At 43.9% G+C, this 23,977-nt stretch overlaps 1 protein-coding gene across 3 annotated transcripts; it reads right to left on the bottom strand.

Moving 5' to 3' along the window:
• Window positions 1–1,047: 1,047 nt before the first annotated feature.
• Window positions 1,048–23,458, bottom strand: LOC125763359 (homeotic protein spalt-major-like). 3 transcript variants are annotated; one of them, XM_049426421.1, is made up of 5 exons: window positions 22,330–23,440; window positions 9,929–11,300; window positions 7,171–9,803; window positions 6,538–6,677; window positions 1,048–3,620 (listed from the first exon to the last, which is right to left on the bottom strand). In XM_049426421.1, the coding sequence occupies exons 1-5, from the start codon at window positions 22,391–22,393 to the stop codon at window positions 3,048–3,050; spliced, it is 4,782 nt and encodes a 1,593-aa protein (XP_049282378.1). In that variant the 5' UTR covers window positions 22,394–23,440; the 3' UTR covers window positions 1,048–3,047. The 3 variants fall into 3 exon arrangements, with proteins under 3 accessions (XP_049282378.1, XP_049282381.1, XP_049282380.1); XM_049426424.1 differs by lacking the exon at window positions 6,538–6,677 and having other exon boundaries at window positions 3,460–3,620; window positions 22,330–23,458; XM_049426423.1 differs by lacking the exon at window positions 1,048–3,620 and having other exon boundaries at window positions 6,542–6,696; window positions 22,330–23,458.
• Window positions 23,459–23,977: the final 519 nt, after the last annotated feature.

Raw genomic sequence — 23,977 nt, 5'->3', positions numbered from 1 at the left:
GTTTAGTGAACGTGTATATAATACAAATTCACTCAGATAATTTTTCATTCAACTTTTAATTATTTTACCATATCTTGGCTGCCTCCCACACAGCCACATACCTGTGCATTTATTTCTAAATCCTCCATCTTTCCACCTGCCACCAGCTGCGCAGCAAAATGACAAATCGTTTCAACTTTTCATTAAAAGTCAAATCATACCGTATCGAAGGATACGGAACACCGGTAGCATTGTTGCAAACAGAAACCCTTACCAGTTCCTTACTTAGATTCGGCTTCTAAAGGGCGTTGGCGTTACGAATAAATTACATAATAAACGATGATTCGACATGACTGGCAGGTTAGGGGGCATGGCCTGGAACGTACGGAAATTCCATGAGGAACACAGTATGGGCAGTAATTATTTTTCATCCCTCGCCTGAAACAAATACCCGGACAAGGGACAACACGCAACGTGTTTGGAGAAATTTTACAGCTCTAACATCATCATACTAGAATTATAAAATGAGGATGCTGGTGGTCGTTTTTTTCGATATTGGCCGTGGTTGAAAACCCCTGAAATCCTGCGTGACTGGAAAGATAACGTTTGAAATGATGATGATGATCATGATGAGGCCTTTATCTAAATTAAGCGTGCCGTATTTCCCTTTTGCACGTGTGCCTTTTTTGTTGGGTGGTCAAAACAACACGGTTCACACATACAGCCACAGTGGCACCATTAAAAATGGAACCAATCTTTCTTGTCGTTCATCAAACCAAGTGCGTAAAAGTGCTCATTTTAATTACCACTCGTCCTTGTCGAGGTACAGTGGAAATAGGACCGATCTTTCACATGACAGGACTGGCATCCCTTCAATCCTGGATATTCTTCCATACGTTCCCATATGAAAAAAATGGACTAATCGAAATTTAGAACTCTTCCTGTTGAAGAAACTATTGGCAAGAAGAAGTCATTCTTTCTGAAATAAATTGTTTAACGATTCCCCATTTTCGGATGTAGCGAACACTTCACCCCAAAAAACTCATCCAAAACAACGAAAACACAACGTTTTTACTTTATCATTTTCATCCACAGTGGTTTGGTTTATTAATTGGAAATAATACAAAAAAAAACAGCGCCTTAAAAGTAATAGAGTATAAATACCTACGAATAATATTCCCAGTAGCTAGTGTATAACATAAATTATCACAAAAATGTTGTTTCATTTCGAATTGCGATCGTTACTGCTTGGGGCTACCCACAAAGCAGCCCACACTGACAATAGTGCGTGACGAAGAACAGAAAGCAACAAACCTAAAATGAACGGCAGGTTCCTCCTTCTCCATTTCTTACTTCCTCGTCAAATTTTCTCCTTGAACGGGTGACAAAAAAAACAACTTCAAACCATACATTTAAATCATCGATCATTGGGAATTATTGGGGGAAGAAAACAAACGTAAACTATATGCACAAATTCCTGTAATGTTCGTGTTGATGCATTGATGCTCTCGTGTTTTTTTTCTTCTCTTATTTTTGTTGTTTTGTTTTGTCGCAAGTTTTCTCAGCTTAATATAAAACAGTGCTGTTTTGTGTTTGTTTTTTGTCACATATTGGTTTTGTTCGTTTTGTAGTAGCTAAGAGGAGTGTCTTATATGTTTTTCTCCCCATTTTTTGCAATGTGTTGTTTTCTTCTAGTGTTTACTCATTTTATGATTAACACAGTTTCGTGTATATGAGAGACCTTTTCCCCATTTCACCACCACAATCACAAAGCAACAACAACCACAGAACAAAAAATCGATCAGAAAAGCTCACAATCGTTTCACTTTTCTTCGCACGCAAAACATTCCTCTTTTTTCACCCACTTGACCTGTTTGATTTAATTCGATTTGAAACACATGCGCATTGTTTTGTTTTTTTGTTGTTGTTGTTTTCTTCTTGTGAAACATTCCGATTGTTTTGGTTTTTCTTTTTCCTGTCTTGTATTTTCTTTTTCTTATTTTTTTTTCGCTTTTTCTTGCTTTTTATCTACTCTCTTCATAGTTTGCTGTCGCAGCTATACACACCTAAAACTTAATGCTACATATAAGGGTTTTTCTTCTTGTTTTTGATAATATGCGTTTTGTGTGCACACTTAAACAAAACGCTCGCTCTCTCTTTTTCTCTCTCTCTCTTTCTCACTACCCCACAATTCCATTTCCACAATCACACACACACACACAGTGTACTTTGATTTTTCCGCTGCCATCTTATCCATGTGTGTTGCACATTTCCGTCACTCATCAAATCGAGCGTTTTGAACTACAGTTTGCGTTTTGCGCAATGTCTACGATACATTGTACATTTACATACACTTACACACTGACACGCACACACACACACTCACATACAGCGATTTATATGGGGGGAGAGGGGGGTTGTTGTATATTTTTTGTTGCTTTTTCTGTGTTTTTGTTTTGCTCTTCTTTTGCATTTTGTTTTCATTACTTTCATTACTCCTACCTGTTTTGTATGATTTATCTAACACCTTTACTCACTTTTGAAATAACATTGTGGTTACTTACTTTTGCTGTTTACTTCTTCACTAGTTTTGCGATTGTTTGTTTGTTATTTTTTTTTTTGCACAACTTGAAAACCTTCCAACCGCCAAAACTCCGCCAATATGTGTGATAGTGCCGTGGAGTAACGTTCATTTGCTATTTACAAAAAAAAATCACAAAAGTCTCTACATCTCTGTGTGTAGGAGCAGTGCAGAAAGTAATGGTAAACGAAACGGAACACGAAGTTCTTTGATATGTAACGCAGCGATTCGTCTCGAAGAGTCCTTGCCGAAATCGCGCCATAATACGCACCTTTCATATGTGTGTCGGTGTGTTTTGATTATTTTCTGTTTTGTTCTGCATTTTTTTTGTCCCAACAGCTGCTCATTGCTCGCACTGTCTCGTGTCAGCTTTCAGCTTTGGTAGAGAAATTCGATTGTTGTTCCGTGTGTGTGAGTGTGTTTAACCTTCGCCAGGCCGGGAAGTGCTAAGCCCACCACCTACCAGCGTACTGTTGCGCGTACATTATCAACTCGCGGCAATGTTTTCCGGCATTTCCTTCAGCTTCTGGCACCAGTTTTTCAGATCGACCACCTCCTTTCCCATGCCGTACTCGTTGTAGTTGTTGTTGGAGGCAGCAGCGGCCGCAGCGGCTGCAGCAGCTGCAGCAGCGGCTGCTACAGCGGCCGCACTGCCCGCCATCAACGGTGTCGGTGAACTGCCCCGATCGGATGCGATCGACGCCATGCTGCTCGATCCATTCTCGTCCGACACAGCCGATCCCGGCGGACCACCGTCGGCCATTTCCATCAACGGTTTCGACGGTCCATCGTCGTAGCTGCCGGCGGATCTGGACCGTTCACGGCTGCCACCACCGTAACGATGTCTTCCACCACCGGAGGACGAAAAGTCCTGCGCACCGCCATCTTGCTGTTGTTGCTGCTGGTGTGATGACTGGTGGTGCGACTCCGAACCATTGGACGACTGCGAATGGTTATCCTGGGGTGGGGTTTGAGTGCGTGACTCATCCCCGGAATTGCCACCCGAGCTGCCGAACATATCACGGATTTTGTGTGTGAGCATGTGCTGCTTCATATTTCCCTGCGAGAGTTGGAAAAAAAGGCCGAAAAAAACGGTGAAGAGTGGGAAGAAACTTTCGTTAGTTTGGTTTGAAAACAACGAAATATTGATTTATAAATTCTTTACAAGGAAGGAGCAAGATATAGTAGGTGGAAAGCTAAGGACGTGTAAAAGGGAAAAGGAAGCAATAGATAGGAATGCATAGGAAAGTAAAAACAAAACAAAGAAAGCCCAAAAAGTGTTCACAAACAAGCACAAACAAAACACACCAAAAACAGTTTAGTATCATACTGTGTCCTGCACCAAATTGTTTCGTGAAAGATCTTCGTTAGAAAGCTTTAAATAAACTACACAACCATGCAGAAATGTTCGCTTTCGGTTTGGATAGTTTTCCCAAAATTCTTCATTCCAAATATTCCTTAATTTCTTCTCTCTTTGTTTGTATTTCAATCCCATTTTACTCCTTTCTTTTTCCCCGATGGGAATGTACATCGAAAACAAACATTTCACTAATTTATTGCAGACAGAGTAGTCGGTAGCAATGAGGTCGGTGCTGGCTTTATTTATTTTTTTTTAGTGTAAAAAACAATCACGAGTCTCCATGCAAAGAGTCCGCCAAAGTGATTGAGGAAGGAATTGAGGACCTTTAAAATGTGCTCGAGTGTATTTGTCTGCGTTCCGATAACTGTTAAGGAAGGAAGCGAAACACGAGACACTGAAACTGAAATAACAAGCAGCTACATAACACAGTACAATAATAATACTAACAATATAAAATAAAACTATACACACGCAAAGCGGTAAAGCGTTTAATGGTAAAAGAAGGTGAAAATAGAGTTGAAGAAAAAAAAACAACTAAGAAGCAACCCTTTACTAAGAAGATAAAAAGCACATACACAAACATGTGGAACATAAAAATAAAAGCTAAAACGGGAAGACAATCCCCCAAACAGAACCTGAGGCAATGAGGCGCGTATTGCGCAAGAAGTGCGTGCCAGTTATCGATACTAGTCAGTTTCCGCGGGTGCGATCGTTGTCACTGATCGCAGAAATAATGTGCAGATGGGTGAGTGTGTGAGAGAAACAAAAAGTAACTGCAGTGGCATACAAAAGAAAGCCAAAAAAGAAAAACGCAACAACAATTTAAAAGATGCACTTCTGGGTGCTTAATTTTAGACGACAGTGTATAAACCGATCGACGATCGCGGCGGTTCTCGCATTCGATCTTTACATGATGCAAACTATGCAAATAAAAACATAAGCAAACGTGTCGAAACAGACGGTAAGTAATGTGCAATTAGTGTGATGTGCTTTCTTTTCTTGTCTTGAGTTTTTTTTTCTGTCAACCACTTTTAGAATATTTTTGTTTCAGTAAATGTCAACTCGAATCAATCCGCCCAGCTCGTCTGCTCGGTACCATTTCTCTTTATGAACTCCCATTCAGTACAGGATGGTGGGGGAAAGTTTTAAAAATTCTCTACATTTTCCAACAACCGCCCAAAATGTCAACCGATCGATCGTTCGACGAATGATCTTTAGTGCGTTGAATTGTTTTTTGCTGGCAAAAGAAAATCCCAGTCCAATTCGAACCATAAGCACATTCCGAGCATGAAATTCTTTGCTATTTTTGTAATGCAAGTCTCAATTTCTGCTGCCCGTATTGGATTCCAAGCGACATTTAATCGCCTATTTTAATCCTCAATTTTAGTCCTCTTATTTTGCTTCACTTGAGTATATAACTGCGCTTAAAAGAATTGCCTGTTACAGATGACAAAGAGCAAATAAGCAGAAGTAAACCCAGAAAAAGGAGTAGCTTTTGTGCTGCTTTTCGTTTTGTAAAACAACAAAAAAAAGATCATTTCACGCTCTAATCGTTCTTCCCTTTTTTCTTCCCGCGTCTGTTTGCCGTACGCATTCTGTGCGACAAATTTCGTTTTTCGTGACAGTGCTTTCTCTTCAATTGGCGTTGGGTTCCGTTGCGATTCAACGAACCGCAACGTAACGTCTTTCTTTGGTTACCGATATCTGAAGCGATCGGAGCACATAACGCATCCCCTCCGATTATGATCCTCAGCATTTATTCCATTGTGGCGAAAGCCATTGTTTGCCGTCTCATAATTGTCAACCGTGCAATGTTGACATTTGTCAAGCTTGTCAAATTTGAAATGCCACATAAAGGAGCGTATTTTTTGTGTCTGTGCTTGATCCTTTTCTTTTTTCATGTTTTGTGTAAGTGATCTTATACCGTCATAGCTATGATTTCTTTATCCTCCAAAGAATATTTGCAAGGAAACCTTTTTTTTTGCTTTGTCGTACCACCTTTGTCGTTTATTTCCTAATAAAATTGCCTTTCCGGTGAAACGATATGATCGTTCTTCCTAAACTACATTTAATTATGTTTTCATTTTTTCATCTGTTTTACAATTCCGAGTACGTAGCCATACAAAAAATACACTCAATCAAACAGAGAGACAGAGAGAGGACATTCAAAATACACACTACAAAGGCCGGGGTGGAAAAAGGAAGTAAGTGAAAGGAGAATAGTCGAAGGTATGAAAATCAGCAATATAAAAATTTGTCACAAAACAAAGAAAAAATAGTGCAAATTGGAAAAAAAAGTTGCAGCACAAAAATATATAAGTCATTGCTGGTCATGTAACACAAATAGAGCAATAAATTTAAAAAGGAAGAAACCAATAGAGTGAAATAAACAGACAAAACAGGTGTAAGAACACAACGAACTTAGAACACAGATGAATACTTATTGCAAAAAAATCATTCAATAAGTTATCCACATCACATTTGGATACAAAACAAAAACACAAATCCCAAAGAGCAGAAGGATTTCATTACTGGTCAGGGAAAAGAGACAGGGAAAGGAAGAGTTGTATTGTTTGTTTTTTTTTTGTTTCGTTTTTTTTTGTTTTTGTTCCTTTACCTTGGTAGAGAATCCTCGATCGCAGATTGAACATTTGAATGGGCGCTCCTTCGTATGGCTTCGGTAATGAATTTCGAGTGCGGAATTACAGGCGAAAGTTTTAAAGCAAATATTACAAGTTGTTGTGTTTCCACGAACGCCTACAATTAATCAAATTTTCTGTAATAAGAAATCTGAATGTTCTGAAACGATATGGTTAACGTTTTTGGGTGGGATGGGTGAAGGAAAAGGTGGGGTTGGAGAGGGTGTGTTTCGACTGAGAGATGAAGGAAAGTGGAGTGAGGAAAAATTGAAACAGAGGAAGGGACATTACATGGGTGGAGGGTAATGTGTTTTTATTTTTTACTCTTGTCAGAGAGAAAACGAGATGCGCAAAAAAGAATTACGAATAACAAAATACACGTAACACGTGATGCGTTGTGAGTGCACGCGATCGGTCAGATTTTTAACTAATGGCGACGATCGCAACGTTTGGCAGCGGTGTGCAGCAGGCAAATATGGCGGAAAGATGAGGTGCGAAAGAGGTAACGCAAAAAAGGGGGTGGAAGCGGACGGATCAGGGGTAGGTGGGGATGCGAAGGCGGCAGTGGAAAGGTTGAAGGGAAGAATGTGGTGGCGGTAGTTGGTACTTACCGAAAAGTCCGAATGGTGGCATGCTGGAACCGGGTGGCACGATCGGAACATTGCCAAGAAATGGCGGCCGATTGATGAATGGCGGGAACTGTGGCATACCGAGAAACGGAGGCCCGTACGGGAAGGCAACCGCAGCGGCTGCAGCTGCCGCGGCCCGTCCCGCCGCACTCGCCTGCTCCGCACCGCCCACCGTCGGTGGAGTTGAGATCGGTGAGCGGCGCGAATGTACCGTCGAGGAGGACGTGTTCGAGGGACTGGAAGAGCGAAGACGCTTCGCTTCAGAACCGGTGGACATGGCGGTGGTGGGACTGGCGGAGGATGAGTCTCGCGAAAACGAATCATCCGCCGGCGGAAGCGATCGCATCGAAAGCCGCTGCAGGTTCATCGTACGAAGGTCCTCCACCTGACTCTCGATCGCCGGAGACGTTAGGCCCGTCTTGACTTTCAGCTTTTCGTGGATCGGTACTTTGGGCATTTTGCCGATAGGAGTTACACCACGATCGACCGATGACGGTCGCGGTCCGTTCTCATGATCATTCTCCTCATCCGAATGCTCTAGGGAACGCTTGTTCTGTTGCTGCTGCTGTTGCTGTTGATGATGCAACTGCTGCTGCTGGTGCTGCTGTTGCTGAGCGAGATGTTGCTGCTGCTGGTGGAACTCACTGGCTAGCCTCATCCCGAACGGGTTCAGTCGCAACGCATCCGGGTGTGGGGGCGGTGGCACCCCACCCTCATAATCCTTAATTTCAGCTGCCTTTATCTGGTCCGGTGTAAGATCCGTCATCTCACCCGTGTGCAACCGTATATGCTGCTGCAGCACGAAGATATTCGAGAACTTCTGATGACACACCGGACACTGATGCAGGGTACGCATCGGTGGCTTTATCCGGTGTACGCTCATGTGCGTCTTCAGGTTACCCTTAGTGGTGAAGGATCGGCCACAGATCTTGCACCGGAAGGGTCGCTCACCCGTGTGCACACGGTAGTGCATCTGAAGAGCGCTACGACACGACAACACCTTCTTGCACACGAGACATTGATTCGGTTCGGACGTCTTGTTCTCGATGTTGTCTACCAGTTCCTGCAGTTTGGACGTTTCGGACGAGATCTCGATGAAGTTCTCCCACGAACTATCGTTGCTATCCGGGCGTGGAAGATGCGCCGCATAGAAAGACGGATCCAAGACCGTGTCCTGGTAGAGCGAGCCCGATGACGAACTCGACGGTGGCGATACAGACGGAACTGTGGCCAGATTTTCGATGGAGTTATTTTTCAACTTTAGCGGGAACTCTTTCTCACTGGTCGAAGTGTTCAGAACACTAAGCGCCCCGGTACCCAACGGTCCATTGTCATCTTTAAGGTGATCCGAGTGATCCATCATCTGGGCATCCTCCTTGGAACCATCCTTACTCTCATCCATATCCCGGTGATGCTGGATCGGTGTGCTGGTTGAACGGCCCGTACCGCCCGTCACCTTCGTCGACTTGTCGGACAAATCCAACGACTCGTCCATCGGTTCCTGCTTAATCTTAGCCCCGCCAGGCGTCGGCGCATCGTTTGATAACTCCGGTGAATGCATGTTGCGCATTTCGGGTGTTGCGTCTCGCGTTGGTGGTGGGACCGGATCTACCGGTTTCTTCATCTGCGACAGATCCACCGGATTGCGAGCTGCGGCATCATTCGCTGCAGCCGCTGCAGCTGCCGCTCCAAACAGATCCTGCAGCTGTGGATGGGGAGGGCGTGGGATGTAAAAGTCGGGGAAGAAACTGCGCGGTGGGAATCCTGGTGGAGCACGCCCCTCTCCAACACCGGGAAAGCCTGCCGGCCCATTAGGACCTCCAGGTCCTCCAGGACCCCCGGTAGGCATGGACGAAGGCTGCGAAGGTGACTGGCCCGTCTGCTGTTGCTGCTGCTGCTGTTGTTGTTGCTGTTGCTGCTCCTTCAGGGCTTCCTGCGGGATAAGCGGTGGGAAGTACTTGTCCAGATGTTCCGGCACCGGGTTCGGATTCATCGGGATGTGCGGGTACTTGTCTGAGTGACGCTGGAAATGCACCTTCAGATTACCCTTCGTCGTGAAGCGACTTCCACACACATTGCACTTGTAGGGCCGCTCACCCGTATGCGATCGGATGTGGATCTGTAGCGACGAATCGGAACCAAAGATTTTGCCACAGTACCGACACCGGTGTTTGAACAGTGCCGCATCGTTGCGCCCATTAGGGGACGATTTATCGTTCGCGAATGCCAGCTCATCGAGCAGATTGTTGGAGAGAATACCTTGCGAGGCGGAGTTCAACACTTCCTGCGCTTTCTTCTCCAGCATGGCTAGCGAGTTCGGCTCACCGAGCATGGATGGTGCGTGGTCGGTGATGATGTTGGCCGCTAGTGACGAAAAGCTCCCCGTTGATCCGGTGTGATCTTGATGGTAGGGCAGGATTTCATCTTTCTCCGAACGACCGGTTGTGTTTGTCGCGTTCGACGACACAAGAGATTGCGTCGTTGGAGCGGAGGAACCAGAAGTGCCTAACGATGATGCACCCGATTGACTAACGGCCGATTGTTCGCTTGCTGTCCGCTTATCGGAGACACCCAGCCCAAACATACTGCTGCTCGTGTCCGACGCTTTCGGTTTCCTGTGAGCGAAATGAATCAATACGATTGGAATGTGCAAATAACTCATCTAGACAGACAGAGAGACATCAGCAAATCTCTGTTGCTACATAAAAATCATTTGAAACTATTTCCCAAAAACACTTACCTTAGTTCCTCTTCCGGTATGGGATGGATCGAGGGTCGTAGTAATTCGCTGACGTGCGGTGGTACGTGCGACTTGGCGGCTGCCGCTGCGGCCGCCATCATGTTCGCCATCTGGTAGCTCTTGCTGAACGCATCCTCAATCCCTTCCTCCTCTACCTCCTCTTCCTCGTCCGCATCGACCGAACCGTGCGAAGGTTTCCGCAAATCCTGTGGCTCATTTTTGACATTTTGCTGCAGATGCTGGGTCTGTTGTTGCTGCTGCTGATGATGATGGTGATGATGTCTACTACTGCCATTGTTGCTGTTCGAGTGTTGATGCTGCAAGCTACCCTTGTTGTGATTGTGTTGGTTGTGATTGTTATTGTTGTTGTTGAGGAAACCGATCGTTGCACTATCTACACCGGCTCCCGGGCTACTGCCGAGCCCCGCCAGTCCTGCACCACCGCCGAGCAGTGGTGTGTCCTCCTTTTCCGTGTGCTTCTTGACCAGCTGCGATTGGAGGTGTTGTATCAGTTGGAACTGTAGAAACTGTTGCTGCTGTAGCGTGAACAGGGCGGACTGAAGGATGGCCAGATTCTTTACCACCGTATCGTTGTCCATGTTGTTCGCCAGTGCGTTCGCCGTGAACTGAGCGATTGCATTCTGGAACGCCTGTATGGACATGCCGGGTGCGGGTGGTGCTGCTGGGAATCCGAAGGCTGCGGCAGGGTTGAAGTCACCCGCAGGCAGTGATCCTCCACCAACTGCGGCAGGGTTCGTGTTTTTAGCTGCCGATGCTGCGGCGGCTGCCGCGGCTGCTGCGGCCAGAGCAGCTGCCGCCGCTGGTCCGCCGAGAGCGGCTGCTGCTGCAGCCGCCGCCAGGTTCGAAGGTTCGTCACGATGATCACCGCCGGCCAGCATGGAGCCAAGTCCTTCATTTACGCTCACCCGCCCGACCAGCGATACCGGTGAACGGGGACTGCTCCGACCGGTGCCACATTCACCACTACCACCACCATGTCCCTTTTTGTCATCGCCACCAACATCCTCGCCGTCGTGCTCACTGGCTCGATCGTTCACAGCCGCTCGATCCACTGCTGTCGCTGCACCGGAACTCCGTCCGTCAGCCAGCTCCTCATCGTCATTGTTTTCATCCTCACTTAAATTATCCTCGTTCGGTGAGATGCCATCGGGCCGATCCTGCGACTGCTGATGGCGACCTGTCGTCGCCGCAGCCGCCGCCGACTGATAATGCGGATGATGAAGATGATGATCGTTGAGCCGGGCCGCCGCTGCCGCCTTTTCGGCAAATTCCTCCGACATCTTCGCTAACAATTGCACCGACGGTTTCGCGATTGTGTTCTCGTTATCTGTACAACCATTCTCCTTCATATCTGTATGCGAGAAAGAGAGAGAGAGCGAGAGCGCAAGCGCGTGAGAAAAGGAGGGAGCGATGAAGAAAACAAACAGCAAAGGATGAAAAATCAGTGCTTTAGCAGTAATGCAGGAACTGGGCGTAAAGGGTGAGTTTGGGGATGGAGAGTAAAATTATGGCAACACGTTTTCGAGCTTTCAGAGCCTATCAGAGCATTTCAGGGCCGAAATCAAAATTTAAATAAAGCCCTTTTCGGTACATTCGACATACCGCGGCAACCCTTCGACATGTTTGCATTCCGTCTCTTTCGCTTTCTCAATAATCTGCTGTGGTTCGGTATTTTTTTTTTTTGCAAATTATGCTCTGCACCGATCACCACCCCCCCGATATGCTCCCTTTCCTCTGTCCAAAGTGAAGAAAAAACCTGTTTTCCTTACTCGCCCGTATTTTGCATTCGCATCAGAAGAAACACATACGCAAAACAAGGACCCTGTATTCCCCGATTTCCCTGCTTTTGCATCATTGAGCTGAACCAACAACATGTGGTGATAAAAATTGCCCCCTTTTTCGCATCTACACCTTTTGGCATGTTTATGCACCCCGATATGGGACGGCACATTTGCGCGAAACCGATGCTTTATCCGGTGCGCTGGAGCTTCCCAAATGCAAAATGCGATCGAATGCTCGAACAAGGCTTCGATGAACACCGCCTGCCGTACCGTTGATAAGAAACGACATAAACCAAGAAGGGTTGGGGTTTGTTGATGGGGTGCACAGCCACCCCATATATTGATCGATGGAACGGTAATAAACAACGATCGCACTTGATCGCTTTAACCTCAAAAATCTTTAATCCATATAGAGTGTGCAATGCCCGCGAGCTGCATTTATTGTAGCTTTTGCGCGAGCAAATGAACAGCCGTCAATAAATTGGGTTGGGAACAGCGTTTTAATGAGATCGCCATCCCATTTGGTATCGGTGTAGCGGGGTATATATATACACTATGTAGAAGACAACGTTATAAGAAAAAAGCATACTTAAAGTATCGACCACACGTACCAACCCTTTTTGAAGGACTTTAAAAGTGTCCAAAGGTGGTTGGAAAAGGTTTTATTCTGAAGGGTGATTTTTTGATGAAGGCTCACTGATTGAGCTGACCAACCCGGCCATCTTTACGGTTGGCGGAAAGAAGACACAAGAGCAGTTGCAGGAACTCCATATTTTAATAACGATGCATACAAACCGCGATCGGGCCCAGAAGGGAAAGACATTCCCCGTGTTCCCTGTGTACAGTTCCAGAGGTGGTAAAGGAAATGGGGCAAAACCAATCGACGACGCACGTCGATGCGATAAACGTACGCATGAGCATGGTAAGAGAAAAAATATATATTAAAGCCCTCACTTTCCGATTGCATGAATAACCGACATCGAACTGATATTCGCGACCGTCCACCCGGGCTCCCAAGGGCCGTCTGTCCTGTCACGCACACACACACACACGCTCTCGAATACACACGTTTGTGGCATGTGCCCTCAGCTTCAACTCGCGATCATGTACCGCGTCAGATCAAGCTCAACGTTGTGGTTGAGCACAAACAAACAAAAAAAAAACATTACATTTTGCTGATCAAAAACCGATCCTTCACTATAGCCAACCATCGCCTTTTCGCTTATGAAACGTGCTGAACGTGCGGTGATGGTTTCGAAAAAGATGACGCCAAGAACTCCGCCTGTGTTAGTCCGATCACCGTACGGGGTTTTGTCCGCCGATCATCCGGACGGGAATGGGAGTGCACGTCGGAACAGCGTTCGCACCATTTAGGCATTCGTTTATTAGGCATAAAAGGTAGGCGAGAATTAAACACTGCAAAAGGGAACGCATCATCCTGTCGTGGCGGCAAAACGATCGCAGCAGCAAATCGCAGATGCGTGTGGTACGGACGGGACGGAAAAGGTACAAAGAAATCGTACTTATCGGTCCCCGGGAATGAAACGCGAAATCAAATAAATAAATAAAACAAACAACAACAACAGCAAAAACCCCGACGACATCCAGCACCGGGACCCACCCCGGCAAGGCGCGTGGATGTGTGCGTGCGACCATAAGTCGAACTAAAAGCTCTCGGGTTCGATCTTATAAACTACATGTTTTGCCCGATTGGCTGTCTGTCGTGCATTAAATTTATATATAATATTTATTATAAATTTAACTCATTTTGGATTTATGTTCGCGATGTCGGTGTCCGGTCGTTTGTGTTGGTGCGTCTGGGACGAAGGCCGTGTGTGTTGGTGGGTGAGGGTTTTTGGAGTTTGCCATCATGGAATCAATTCCCTTTAAAAGCAGCAAACCATCCCCGTTTCCCGGGATGATCAGTCGTTTTGCTCCCTTTTTTCTCACTCGCCCTTCCCCATTGCCTCGAACCCTTTTGCGACACGCATTTTTAGCTGGCTTTTCCAAATGATTCAACACCGTTATTTATTGGCGGATTGCGTTTTGCGAGTGCATCACGAACCGGCAATGCATTTCGTATGTTTGGCAGTTTTGTCGACTGTTCTCTTTTCGTGCCTACCAAAAGTGACTCATTATACTGTGGGTCTATGTCCTTACCATTCGATAGGGGAAAGTTAGACTACGCGGTATCCTTGATGTTTTCTTTTATGATTTTGAGACGAATTGAACCCAATTGATGAGGCTACAAGAGGTTTTGATTTGTGTGTTTTTTAGTTTTGATAAATTCAAACGATTTTATCTTTACAATTTACAGAGCGTCCCGGTGGCGTATGTGATAAACGGCACCGGCTCCACACGACAGAACGGGGATCAAATTCCATCCGGACTGTCCCCCAGAAGTAAGGACTGAATATCTGGCTACGTGGTTAAAAAAGTCTAGTAAATCAGAAATGGCCGGTGTGAGCTGTAAGGTCATTAAGCCAAGAAGAGAGAGAGAGAGAGAGAGAGATAGAGAGAGAATCTGTTCAATATTCATCCCTAAATATGCTATAAAAATATGTTTGCTAATCGTTTATTATGAATAGAATTACTATTTTTTCAATCCTCATAAGACTAAGTATAATAACTCTACTAAGCCTAATAAGTATATTAGTAAGTGTAACAACTTCTAGCACTAACGTCACTTAACCACAAGAATATCATTTGACGTTTTAAATATTACTGAAATTTCCCATTTTCTTTGCTTAAAAAATTTTATTTTAAATCTTTCTATCCTCTACTACACATGGTTTTGATGACGGGTATTATCCCTGTACCTTTGATAAGCAAAGACCTACACCTATATGCAATCGTTGCCTCCAAATGCGATCGACCCTTTAACTACGAGTGGTTTGAAAGCATCGACATATACAGTGAGATAAAATAAAGTTCCAGAACCATTTCATCCACAATTCATAAAAAAACACTGTTTGACAATCGAACGATAAAACCATCCAACAAACTTATTGATAAGTGGTTGGGGAGAAGGAAAACCGGGTAGTTGATGCTTACGTTACCAGAAAGGAAAAGTGTATTCTGAAATTGAATGCAATAACTTCAATCGGTTTCGTTCGTCGTCGCAGACCGGGTGTGGTCAGTATGTGTGTGAGCGTGTACTGCCTTCAATCGATATGTTCATGTGCACAACAAAACTGACCGCCGTCTTACCACTTCATCCCCCCGATCACTCAACTCCACCAACCCTCAGACAGGATAACACACGTACACCAATCTCGAAAGCATCCCTCGTTTTCGCTCAAGGGTACGAAAAACGGGCGATCTGCAGTCCCTTTTTGCTCAAACCAAATGCCGGTCCAGGATGGTACCAAGTGCAGTGTGTAAGGGCGTTGTAAATTGATTTTCTTTTTGCCCGTTTTTGTGTGTGTAATCTACCTCTTCAGCTCAGTTTCGATGTGGCAGGTTCGTTCAACCAGCGTCCTGCTGATTGCTCCACAGTTCAATTCTTCTGATGTGGTCAATTCTTCGGCACTGCCTCTACGTGTTATGGGTGAGTTTTATTTTATTGCCTACAACGTTCGAATGCTCCGGCGATATGTTTGAGCAAGTACATACCGACTTGTGTCTGTGCGTGTGTTTTGAGAGTTTTTATCCCCCCCAACAAGACACATCTTTTACTTGCCATTTCGGAATCCCTGCTCAGCTTTATCAGGGCTTTGCAGCAGCAGCAGCTATCGAAATGCCAAAAATAGTAAGATTCATTTCCAGTTATCAATTGAATGTATGCACTTCATCCTCGCAGATAGCAACGGGGTAGGAGGGTGTTGTTTGAGTGAAATTAATAATCCAACAGACACAACTTTCACGGTGTATTAAAAGCTTTAAAGACGAACCATCAACGAGCTATACTGTTAGTCGAGTGCAATTATTTAGCAAACCATATTAAAATGCAATTCGAAGCACCCATTTGAATTAATACCGAAACCGTTAGCGTAAAATATTCATTTGGCCTTTGGAACGGTTTTATGTGAAAATTAAGCAAAAGCAGAACAACCCCTAACCCCGCGGAGTAAAACACTCGCTATTTAATTTGTGCCATTTAGTTTGCAAACTTTTGGTTTTCTACCGAAAATAAATGTGGTGATGTTTTCAAAAAAAAAAGAACGCCCGAAGACACCGTGAAACCGTTTGCAATAATGACCGTACGAATATACCAATAACACACCAAGAAGGGAGAGACAAAAAAAACCCATATTATGCACTTTATGCTAATGTCAAACACTTTTTAATGTGCCCCAATGGTTAAACGTTCGCTGAGTGGACTAAAAAAGTGTCAAAAGTCATATACAGAAATCACCATAACTGGCCGTGAGTTGGGCCGGAGTCGAGCCTCTCGTCAACGCCAACGGCTAGCTAATTATAATTCGTCTGGCAAATTAAATTAATAAATCAACCCCCTGTGCGCGCAGGGATGTGGAGCTGGAGCAAGACCCCGAGCGGAACTTCAATTTACGCCAGTTCGGTGTGTAGTTGTGTCGGTTATTTATTGTTATTTTACAGCCGCCGAATGCTGCCGGACCACATTGGAAGCTTCCATTATTGTGTCGCATATTGGTATGCGTTGTACCTTTTGCATTGTTTGCCAACAATAAATAGAGCTCATTTAAATCAGAGCACCACCATTGCACGGGAAAGCAGAATTGGGCGAAATATCGAAGAAAGGTATTTTGCATTCCGAACGCATTCGAACGCGTACCGGGGGGGGGGGGGGGAGGCACAACATTAACCTGGAGCGAACGAAACCATCATGGCCATCATGACGAAACGACGAGAAAACGAGTTATTAATTTGGCCCGAAACAAAATGGTGGTCCAATCGCGATCGATACACGGCCGCTTGGAATTTGGGAAACGATGGAGAAGATGGAGAGAGAGAGAAAAGGAAACAAAAAACGGTTACCAAAAACCCCAAACCGAACCGCGAGCACAAGATCCAAATCACGACACAACATGACAGACATGATCGCGAAGTCGCAAAACGCGGTCTGTCCTCAAGAAAGAAAAAAAAACAAACCTCCAACGGAACAAAGTTCGCATCCGTTTTGCTTTATGATGAGCCTTTTTCGGTACGATACACTATATTCTGGAGCATATTTCGTGCTCTCGATCAATCAATATTAGTGGGAAGTTTTTGTTTTTGTTTTAGTTCATTCTTTTACTTCTCAGAAGTGCTCTGAATGTAGAAGCGTCGTGATCACGCATACAAACGCTCCATCGGTTTTTGGGGAGGAATTTTGAAAATTCGCAATCGTCCATTTTAAAATCGACCAAACTTGATACCCAACTTTGCCACTGCGTTATTTGCCATTACTCAATAGTTTGTTTTTTTGGAGGTTTTAGTTCTTTGGACGCGCATCTGTCCAGTGGCTTCCGTTTTAGCAGTTAGTTACCTTTTTCACGCGATAGCCCACGGGATAACCCACACGAATCGAAATGTTGCATCCTTCGTTTTATGGCTGTGTTTCGCCGCAGCATACAGAGCTGCAAGAGTTTTGAACGTCTTGGACGAACCCCGTGGACTTCCTTATCGGTGCGAAACAAAACGAGTTCACCGACGCGAATCTTTAACCGGGGGATGTGAAGGTATCGGGAAGACACGAGACAAAAACGAAATCACTGACTACAATTACCAGTTTTGCAGATGGAAGGTTCGGAAGGAGAAATTCTTCAACTCCTTCGGATTGCCGGTCCGCTGTCCGATTTATCCATATCCGATCCGGCACACCGAACCAAGCTTAATGCCCATTTTCATAGACACAACCCCGATTAGTGTGTTTGTATGTTGGAGAAGAGAGAAGAGACTCCAGGAAAGAAGAGCTGACAGTTGATGATGTTTTTCTTCCGGGAGGATTAAGACCGCGAATGTGTCAATTGGTTTGTTCGATTCCATGTGTGCAATGAAAAGCGGATTTCTAGTGATTTTTCCTTTTTTTCCCTCAAAGAGAGAGGTGAACAAGAGAGATGAGATTTCCCCGCGCCACAGAGAAAGGACAGACCACCGACAACCTCGGTTTTGCCCCAAAATGGGTAATTTATACATGTCATCAAGCAAGAAAGAAGAACCTGTTTAGTTCGATCGTTCGTGCTGTAGCTAAACTTAAACCATGTACAGTTCAAGCAAAATCCTTCCCGACGGGTTGAAAATTTATTGATGGTAAATATCCGACAACTCCCTCCCCCCCATGGCCAGCGATCTGTCAGCGATCGTTTGGAGCATGCTGGGCAGCATCATCATGATCATCAACGAATGTCATTTAACAACAACCAGACCAAGCGAACGACGGTGTACTATAAACAGATTCATAATCCAGAACAAATATGCGAATCGATGATCCAAAACTCGAGAACACAGCTGTAATAACCCTCGCAGCTAACCTATAACTTCCCTCGTAATATCAAGCAAAACAGTCGAGGCTACAAGCTTAACTGGATAACAATAACAATAAAAAATCTTATCTTTAGCTGAACCATTTTACGGTGCGGATTACAATTTTATTGCTCCCGTTTTTTCCCCCCGTTCTTTTCTGTGCTTTAGCTTGTTTATCTGCAGGTTTTTTTTTATTTCGAACAGACCTCAAAACGTCATCTCAGTAAAAAGTGGTTGTTGCAATTTTAGCTAAACTTCGCCCATTGGAGTATGAGGTTTAATTCTAACGCAAACCAATTGAAGCTGTGCAGATGATCTAAATTTACCTTTCGTTAACAGTCAACTGAGAAACTGGGAAAACCTTCCACAAAATCGTTTTTATCGTTCCTTTTTGGGGAGGTTTTTGTCAAACCTTCGTCTGTTGTTTTGTTTTGAGTGTGTATCTTAATTTTTAATCACTTCTGGAAGGATTTTCCCGACGCTGGGCTCACTTAAGTAGGAAAATGGACAGCATTCTATGACATTCCAAAAGCACACACACACTCCTCCATACAGCAAGCGAGAAAGGAGCGGGTTCTTGTTTTGCGACCATTATCTCACTTAATGACGGTCATTTCGGGGTTTTTCGGTCCAGGGATCGGTTGTGTCCTTTTCGGGGCCGTAAGGATCCTTTCATTAAAGTTTATCTTTGGAAAATTATACTCTCCCCTCTTATATGGCTGGGCTGCGTTAATGATATCAAAGAAGTAGGAGAACCAAAATTCCTTTCTTGTTGTTTCTCAATATTTAAACATTTTTTAAAGTTATAATAAAATTACAAATTTTAAAATGTACAACAGCTTACTTTAAACCGAGTATGCCCGGGATAAGGTAAAATACAAGGAGGAAATGCCTTGTGAAAAATATACTTCTTCAGCTTCAGAGACTGACAATACGGCCGAATAATTAATTATAAATAAATAAATAAATAAATAACAGCTTACTTTAGTTGTAAGAAACTCTGATTTCTTTTACTTATAAAACACACTTGTAGTGCTTCCTTGGCGCATTATACAATACGACTTATAAATGACCTTGCCGAATAAATAATGGCGCATTGCTTGCGCGTGAAATTAAACTCTTTTCAATAATGTGGTCGAGCCAACTTGCACGATACAATGTGTGAACTCTATTTAGCCCTTCGTTACACCGCGCACTACAAACCCTTCCAAGCCAAACTCGGTTTAAGCCGTATCATTTTCCCAAAATGCATCACGACCATCTTTGGCTGCGTACCAAAAATTTGTCTTACTGCAAACCATCGCGCGGACACTCATCTATCGCGGGAATCAAAACTGTGCACCGAACTAGAGCAAAACCCTCCGTCTCGTGCTCAACGCCTTTATGTGATCCCTTTTGAATTATGAGATCGTTTTGTGTGTGTGTTGGTGCGTTCTAAATCGACGACGAACGAATCAACGGCGATAATGTTGCTAATCCATCGATCGGATTGGACGAGCGTTGTACGCTCACACAAAGCAAGTCGGGTCTGGGTGGGCACCCTTCCAAAAACACACATCAGGGGAACTAACAAAGGCAAAGAAAAACACAATGGCACACTAGACCAAACGACAACAGAACAAAAAATCATCCCTCTTGGCTTTCGTATGCTAACAGCCCCACACACGGCAAACAATTCTGTAACGGCGACGACATCAAGCAATCATAACGCGCTCGTAACTCCGCCCATCAACGTCGCAACGTTGTCCCACCAAAAACTTCCGCCCATCCAAACCCCCTGAAGACGGTGGTGCAGCATTATTGTAAGTTAGCAATTGCTAGCAAAGCGCAACCAGTGTACAAAATCATCCATAAACATGATCTACGGGATCATCGCGAGGTCACAAAATGCAAGTTGGTAGTAATGGTGTGGGGGCTTTTGTTTCCCCTTTTTAACAACAGCGTAAGGGTAGTTGGTAACACAAAAAGGGTAGCACAAAAAGTAAGAGAAGACGTATCGATCAAATGTATTTGCTTACTCACTGTGGTTGAGTATCGAATTCCGATTGATTTGCAACGTATTAAGTAAACGATAAAAACGGGTTAGTTAGGCGTGAAACACTGTCTTGTGTAAGTAAGAGTAGGTAACAACACTAGCAAAAGACAATTACATTAAATCGCATTCTTTCAAAAGAATTGTTATTCTAGTTTTATTTTTCAAATATTATATTATGGCAACAGTTGAGTAGGTGCCATAAAAAATTAAAAAAAATCTAAAGCATCAAATAATATTTATTATCCACGTATAATAATGGTATCCACACACTATAATAAAAAAAAAAACTTAAAAAACACTTATTAAAAATTAAGTATTAAAATGTATAAAGTTCAAATTATTCCTCATTCACGCCTGAAAGTATGCAATAACTAGCAAAACTCATCGATCTTTTCATTCGACTAACAAAATGTCTTGATAATAGTTTTTCTTAGTCAACAATCTCAGGAGATGATATTAATTCTAGCATTTCTTGCATTTGAGTTTTACTCATAACTTAACAAATAATCGCTAGAATAACACACAAAAATAACAAAGAAAAGCATTCTGTAAAGAAGGATATAAAAACGATCATTTATCCTACGATTGCATACTTTTAGGCGTTAGATTCCAAAGACTCTGTCTAGTGAATGTGTTTGATGATTACACTCTTTTGAAAATAGTGTTTAAAAAATAATTAAAAAGCCACCTTACAATCAGAAAGATGTGTCATTTAAATGTCGATCGTATTTCATCTCATTAAACGTTATAAAAGATAATGCCCCCTTCAGGTACGGATACGATTTGCGATAGTTGTAATCTTATCTTGCGGGGCTGAAATTAACTTTGTATCCTTTTTGTATGTATATCACAGTAACAACATTGATGTGTATCTCGGTCCGGTTTCGTTCGTTACCACACTTTATATCACCAATTACGGCACATACACGGCGAGAAGTGCAAAATTGCATACATCAATTAAAGCCTTTATCTAAAACCATCCATTTATCTAGGTCTCGCGTTTTAATTTATCCCGGGCCCCGGGGTTTTTAATCGTTTCGGTTTGATGTTTAGCTTAGCGTTGCTTCCGTGCTCCAGTTCGGTACCGGTTGGGGTACAGCACCCCATTTGGGGGATCACATAAAATCAGTTTATTAATTACATTATTAGCAAACAGTGGTTCGTTTTCCCCCATTTCGATTAATAAATCGTAAACATGGTGGTGACTTTTCACCACCGTTACCGGACGAATTTTCCTTCCTATATGGATGGATGGTGGAGAAAAAAAAAACCCCAAAACATTAACCATTTCGATCCCGTACGGTGGGAGATCGTTTACAAAAGGAAATAAATCGATTAGAGAGAAACCATGGTCGAGCTCTCTGTTTATGGTTGCAAATTAAGGTACACACACAGACACACACACACGTACAACTAATGCGTGTTTGTGTGTGCAAAAGTGTACGATCGATTTTCCTATTTTACGTTCCATGTTCCATACTTCACGTTGCCAAACGGATATGCTGCTAATATGTGCGGTGGATTTGAACTGCAAAAAAAATGGTTTTCCATTGCCATATACCACGGGGGTGGGACGACACTATACCGGGCGGGCCCCCGTTTGGAGCGTTCGGGGAAAAATTTATTTATTTTCCAACCTGCCACAACCCCACTTTACAGTACGCATTTTCCCGTGATGACGGTGTGTGTGTGTGCCGATCTTTGTTTATAGTTGTTTTTTCCTACTCTAATTCCCAATCCCAATCCAGAATTGGATCTGTTTTTGGGTGGTGGAAAACCGTGTCGAGTAAATGTTATGTTATGAATATAATTGATTGCCACTGTCGGTCTCATCTTTCCTTCATCCTCCCGTGTACCCTACCCCTTGGGGTGTACCTTGGGATTTGCCGTTTTGGGGTGGTTGTGGTTTTCGGGAATTTTAACCACTTCACCACGTCCAATTTCGATAAACAGCGACCTTTCATCGACTCATTCGGAAAGGAAACATCTTTACATTAGCATCACTGTAATGATCAGGGGCAATGTGACAGTTTGCCGTCGGCAACATGGTCACTTCGGGTTTGTGGGGCTTGTGATCGACGTTTGGTTTGGCAACTAATTTAGAAGACCGTGGAAGGAAGAAGCAATAGGAAATTCACCTTCATCTGCGCTGGACTCATCTTTCACGTTTGACGGATATCCAACCGGGTCGACCTGAATCATTGCTTGTTTGCTGCTGCTGCTGCTGCTGCCACTACGACTGCTGCTACTTCTGTTGCTGCTGCTGCTGCTTGCCGGTTCCGTTCACTAGCACGCACTACAACCTTCCACCGGCCATCGAAACGTGGCACCATATGTATATATATTTGTGTGTGTATGTATATATATTTTTTTGTAAATTATCGGATGCACACGTTGCACTCACTGCTGCTAATATCAGACCAAATGCTCTTCGTTCACTACGCTTTCAAAAAATGGAAAATTATTTCACTTTACTCAAACAAACAAAACGTTCCAGCAAACGAACGCGAGCTGAAGAAGGTATTCCGGCACTGGTTATCGGTTTGCACTGGATCCTAATTTCCGTTTTGGGGGAAAATTCGCATCGTACACTAAATTGTTGACATACACGCTGCGTAGACACTTGACGTGATGGGCGTTCTTTTTGGGTTGTGGTGTTTGATTTCGAGCGGGGGTCACCAATGGACCAAGCACAGCACTATTTTGTTTTCCGTTTTGTTATGTTTGTCGTGTGACAGAACAATAGAAGCCCACAACAAGTGTAGAGTGTGTTGCAAAGAAAAACAAAAACGCCCGAAAACGCAAACGAAGGAAATAATTATTGTTCACTAATTTTTGTTCACTAGTTTTTCACTTCTTTTGGGAAGATGTTTTTTCACTATTTTTTTTTTTTTTGTAATCCTTTTCTTTCGCTTTAATGCTGTTCCCCGTTTTGCTGCTGGTGATGTTTTAAAGCAACAACTTGTAAACCGCCTACAGGTCGAGTACACGCGCGCGCGAACGTTTGAAAAATGCACTCAGCGCACAGTGGAACAAAACACTTCTACACCGACCGCACGACGACGGCGACGACGACGACGACGGCAACGACGAGTAAAACAACGCAATCGTATCGAGTGAGAGTGGCCGCCTGCGTACTGTTTCGCGGATTTTTCATTACTAAACCACTCGCAGTAAAGGTGAGCAGCGCGTTGGAAACACACAGCATTGCCCGAGTCGCGTATACGCGTACGTGTGTAACGAAAGATGAGTTGTTGTGTATGTACACGAAGGATACAGATGAGTGAGATGGATGAGTTGCGATTGGTTTCTCGCTTACGCTACCGTCCGTTCGGAGGGGGATGATACGCACACACTCACAGTTCGGTGTATGTTTTTGCTGTGCGCGCTACCCTACCACATACCGCTTCATCCCCACCACTACTACCACTGCACCACGAGCAGCATAATAATCGAGCATATTCGAGCAAACGACGCGCGTTTCGTCGATGGTTTTCATCCCCTCCACACTGGTTGCGCTGGACGCAGAAACGATTAATGCAATCGATGAACAATCACGCACACACAGATGCAAGAAGCGTGATGCGATGGGGAAAATTAGATGCTGCCTGTACATAAGCGGAATTTGATTTTTCGAGGTGCGAGATAGATGTATCAAAAATACGCCACAATTCGTAAGTGTCTCATGTCTCGTGTAATAAGTCATTTGAAGAACCAGAAAAACAACAAGTTTTATATTATTTTATTTTACTCATGTTTATTTATTAAACATATTTATTATTTACA

Source organism: Anopheles funestus, chromosome 2RL (genome assembly GCF_943734845.2).
Source record: "Anopheles funestus chromosome 2RL, idAnoFuneDA-416_04, whole genome shotgun sequence".
NCBI lineage: Eukaryota > Metazoa > Arthropoda > Insecta > Diptera > Culicidae > Anopheles > Anopheles funestus.
The sequence above is the reverse complement of the archived record's forward strand: the minus strand, read 5'-3'. Positions and strand labels throughout refer to the sequence as shown.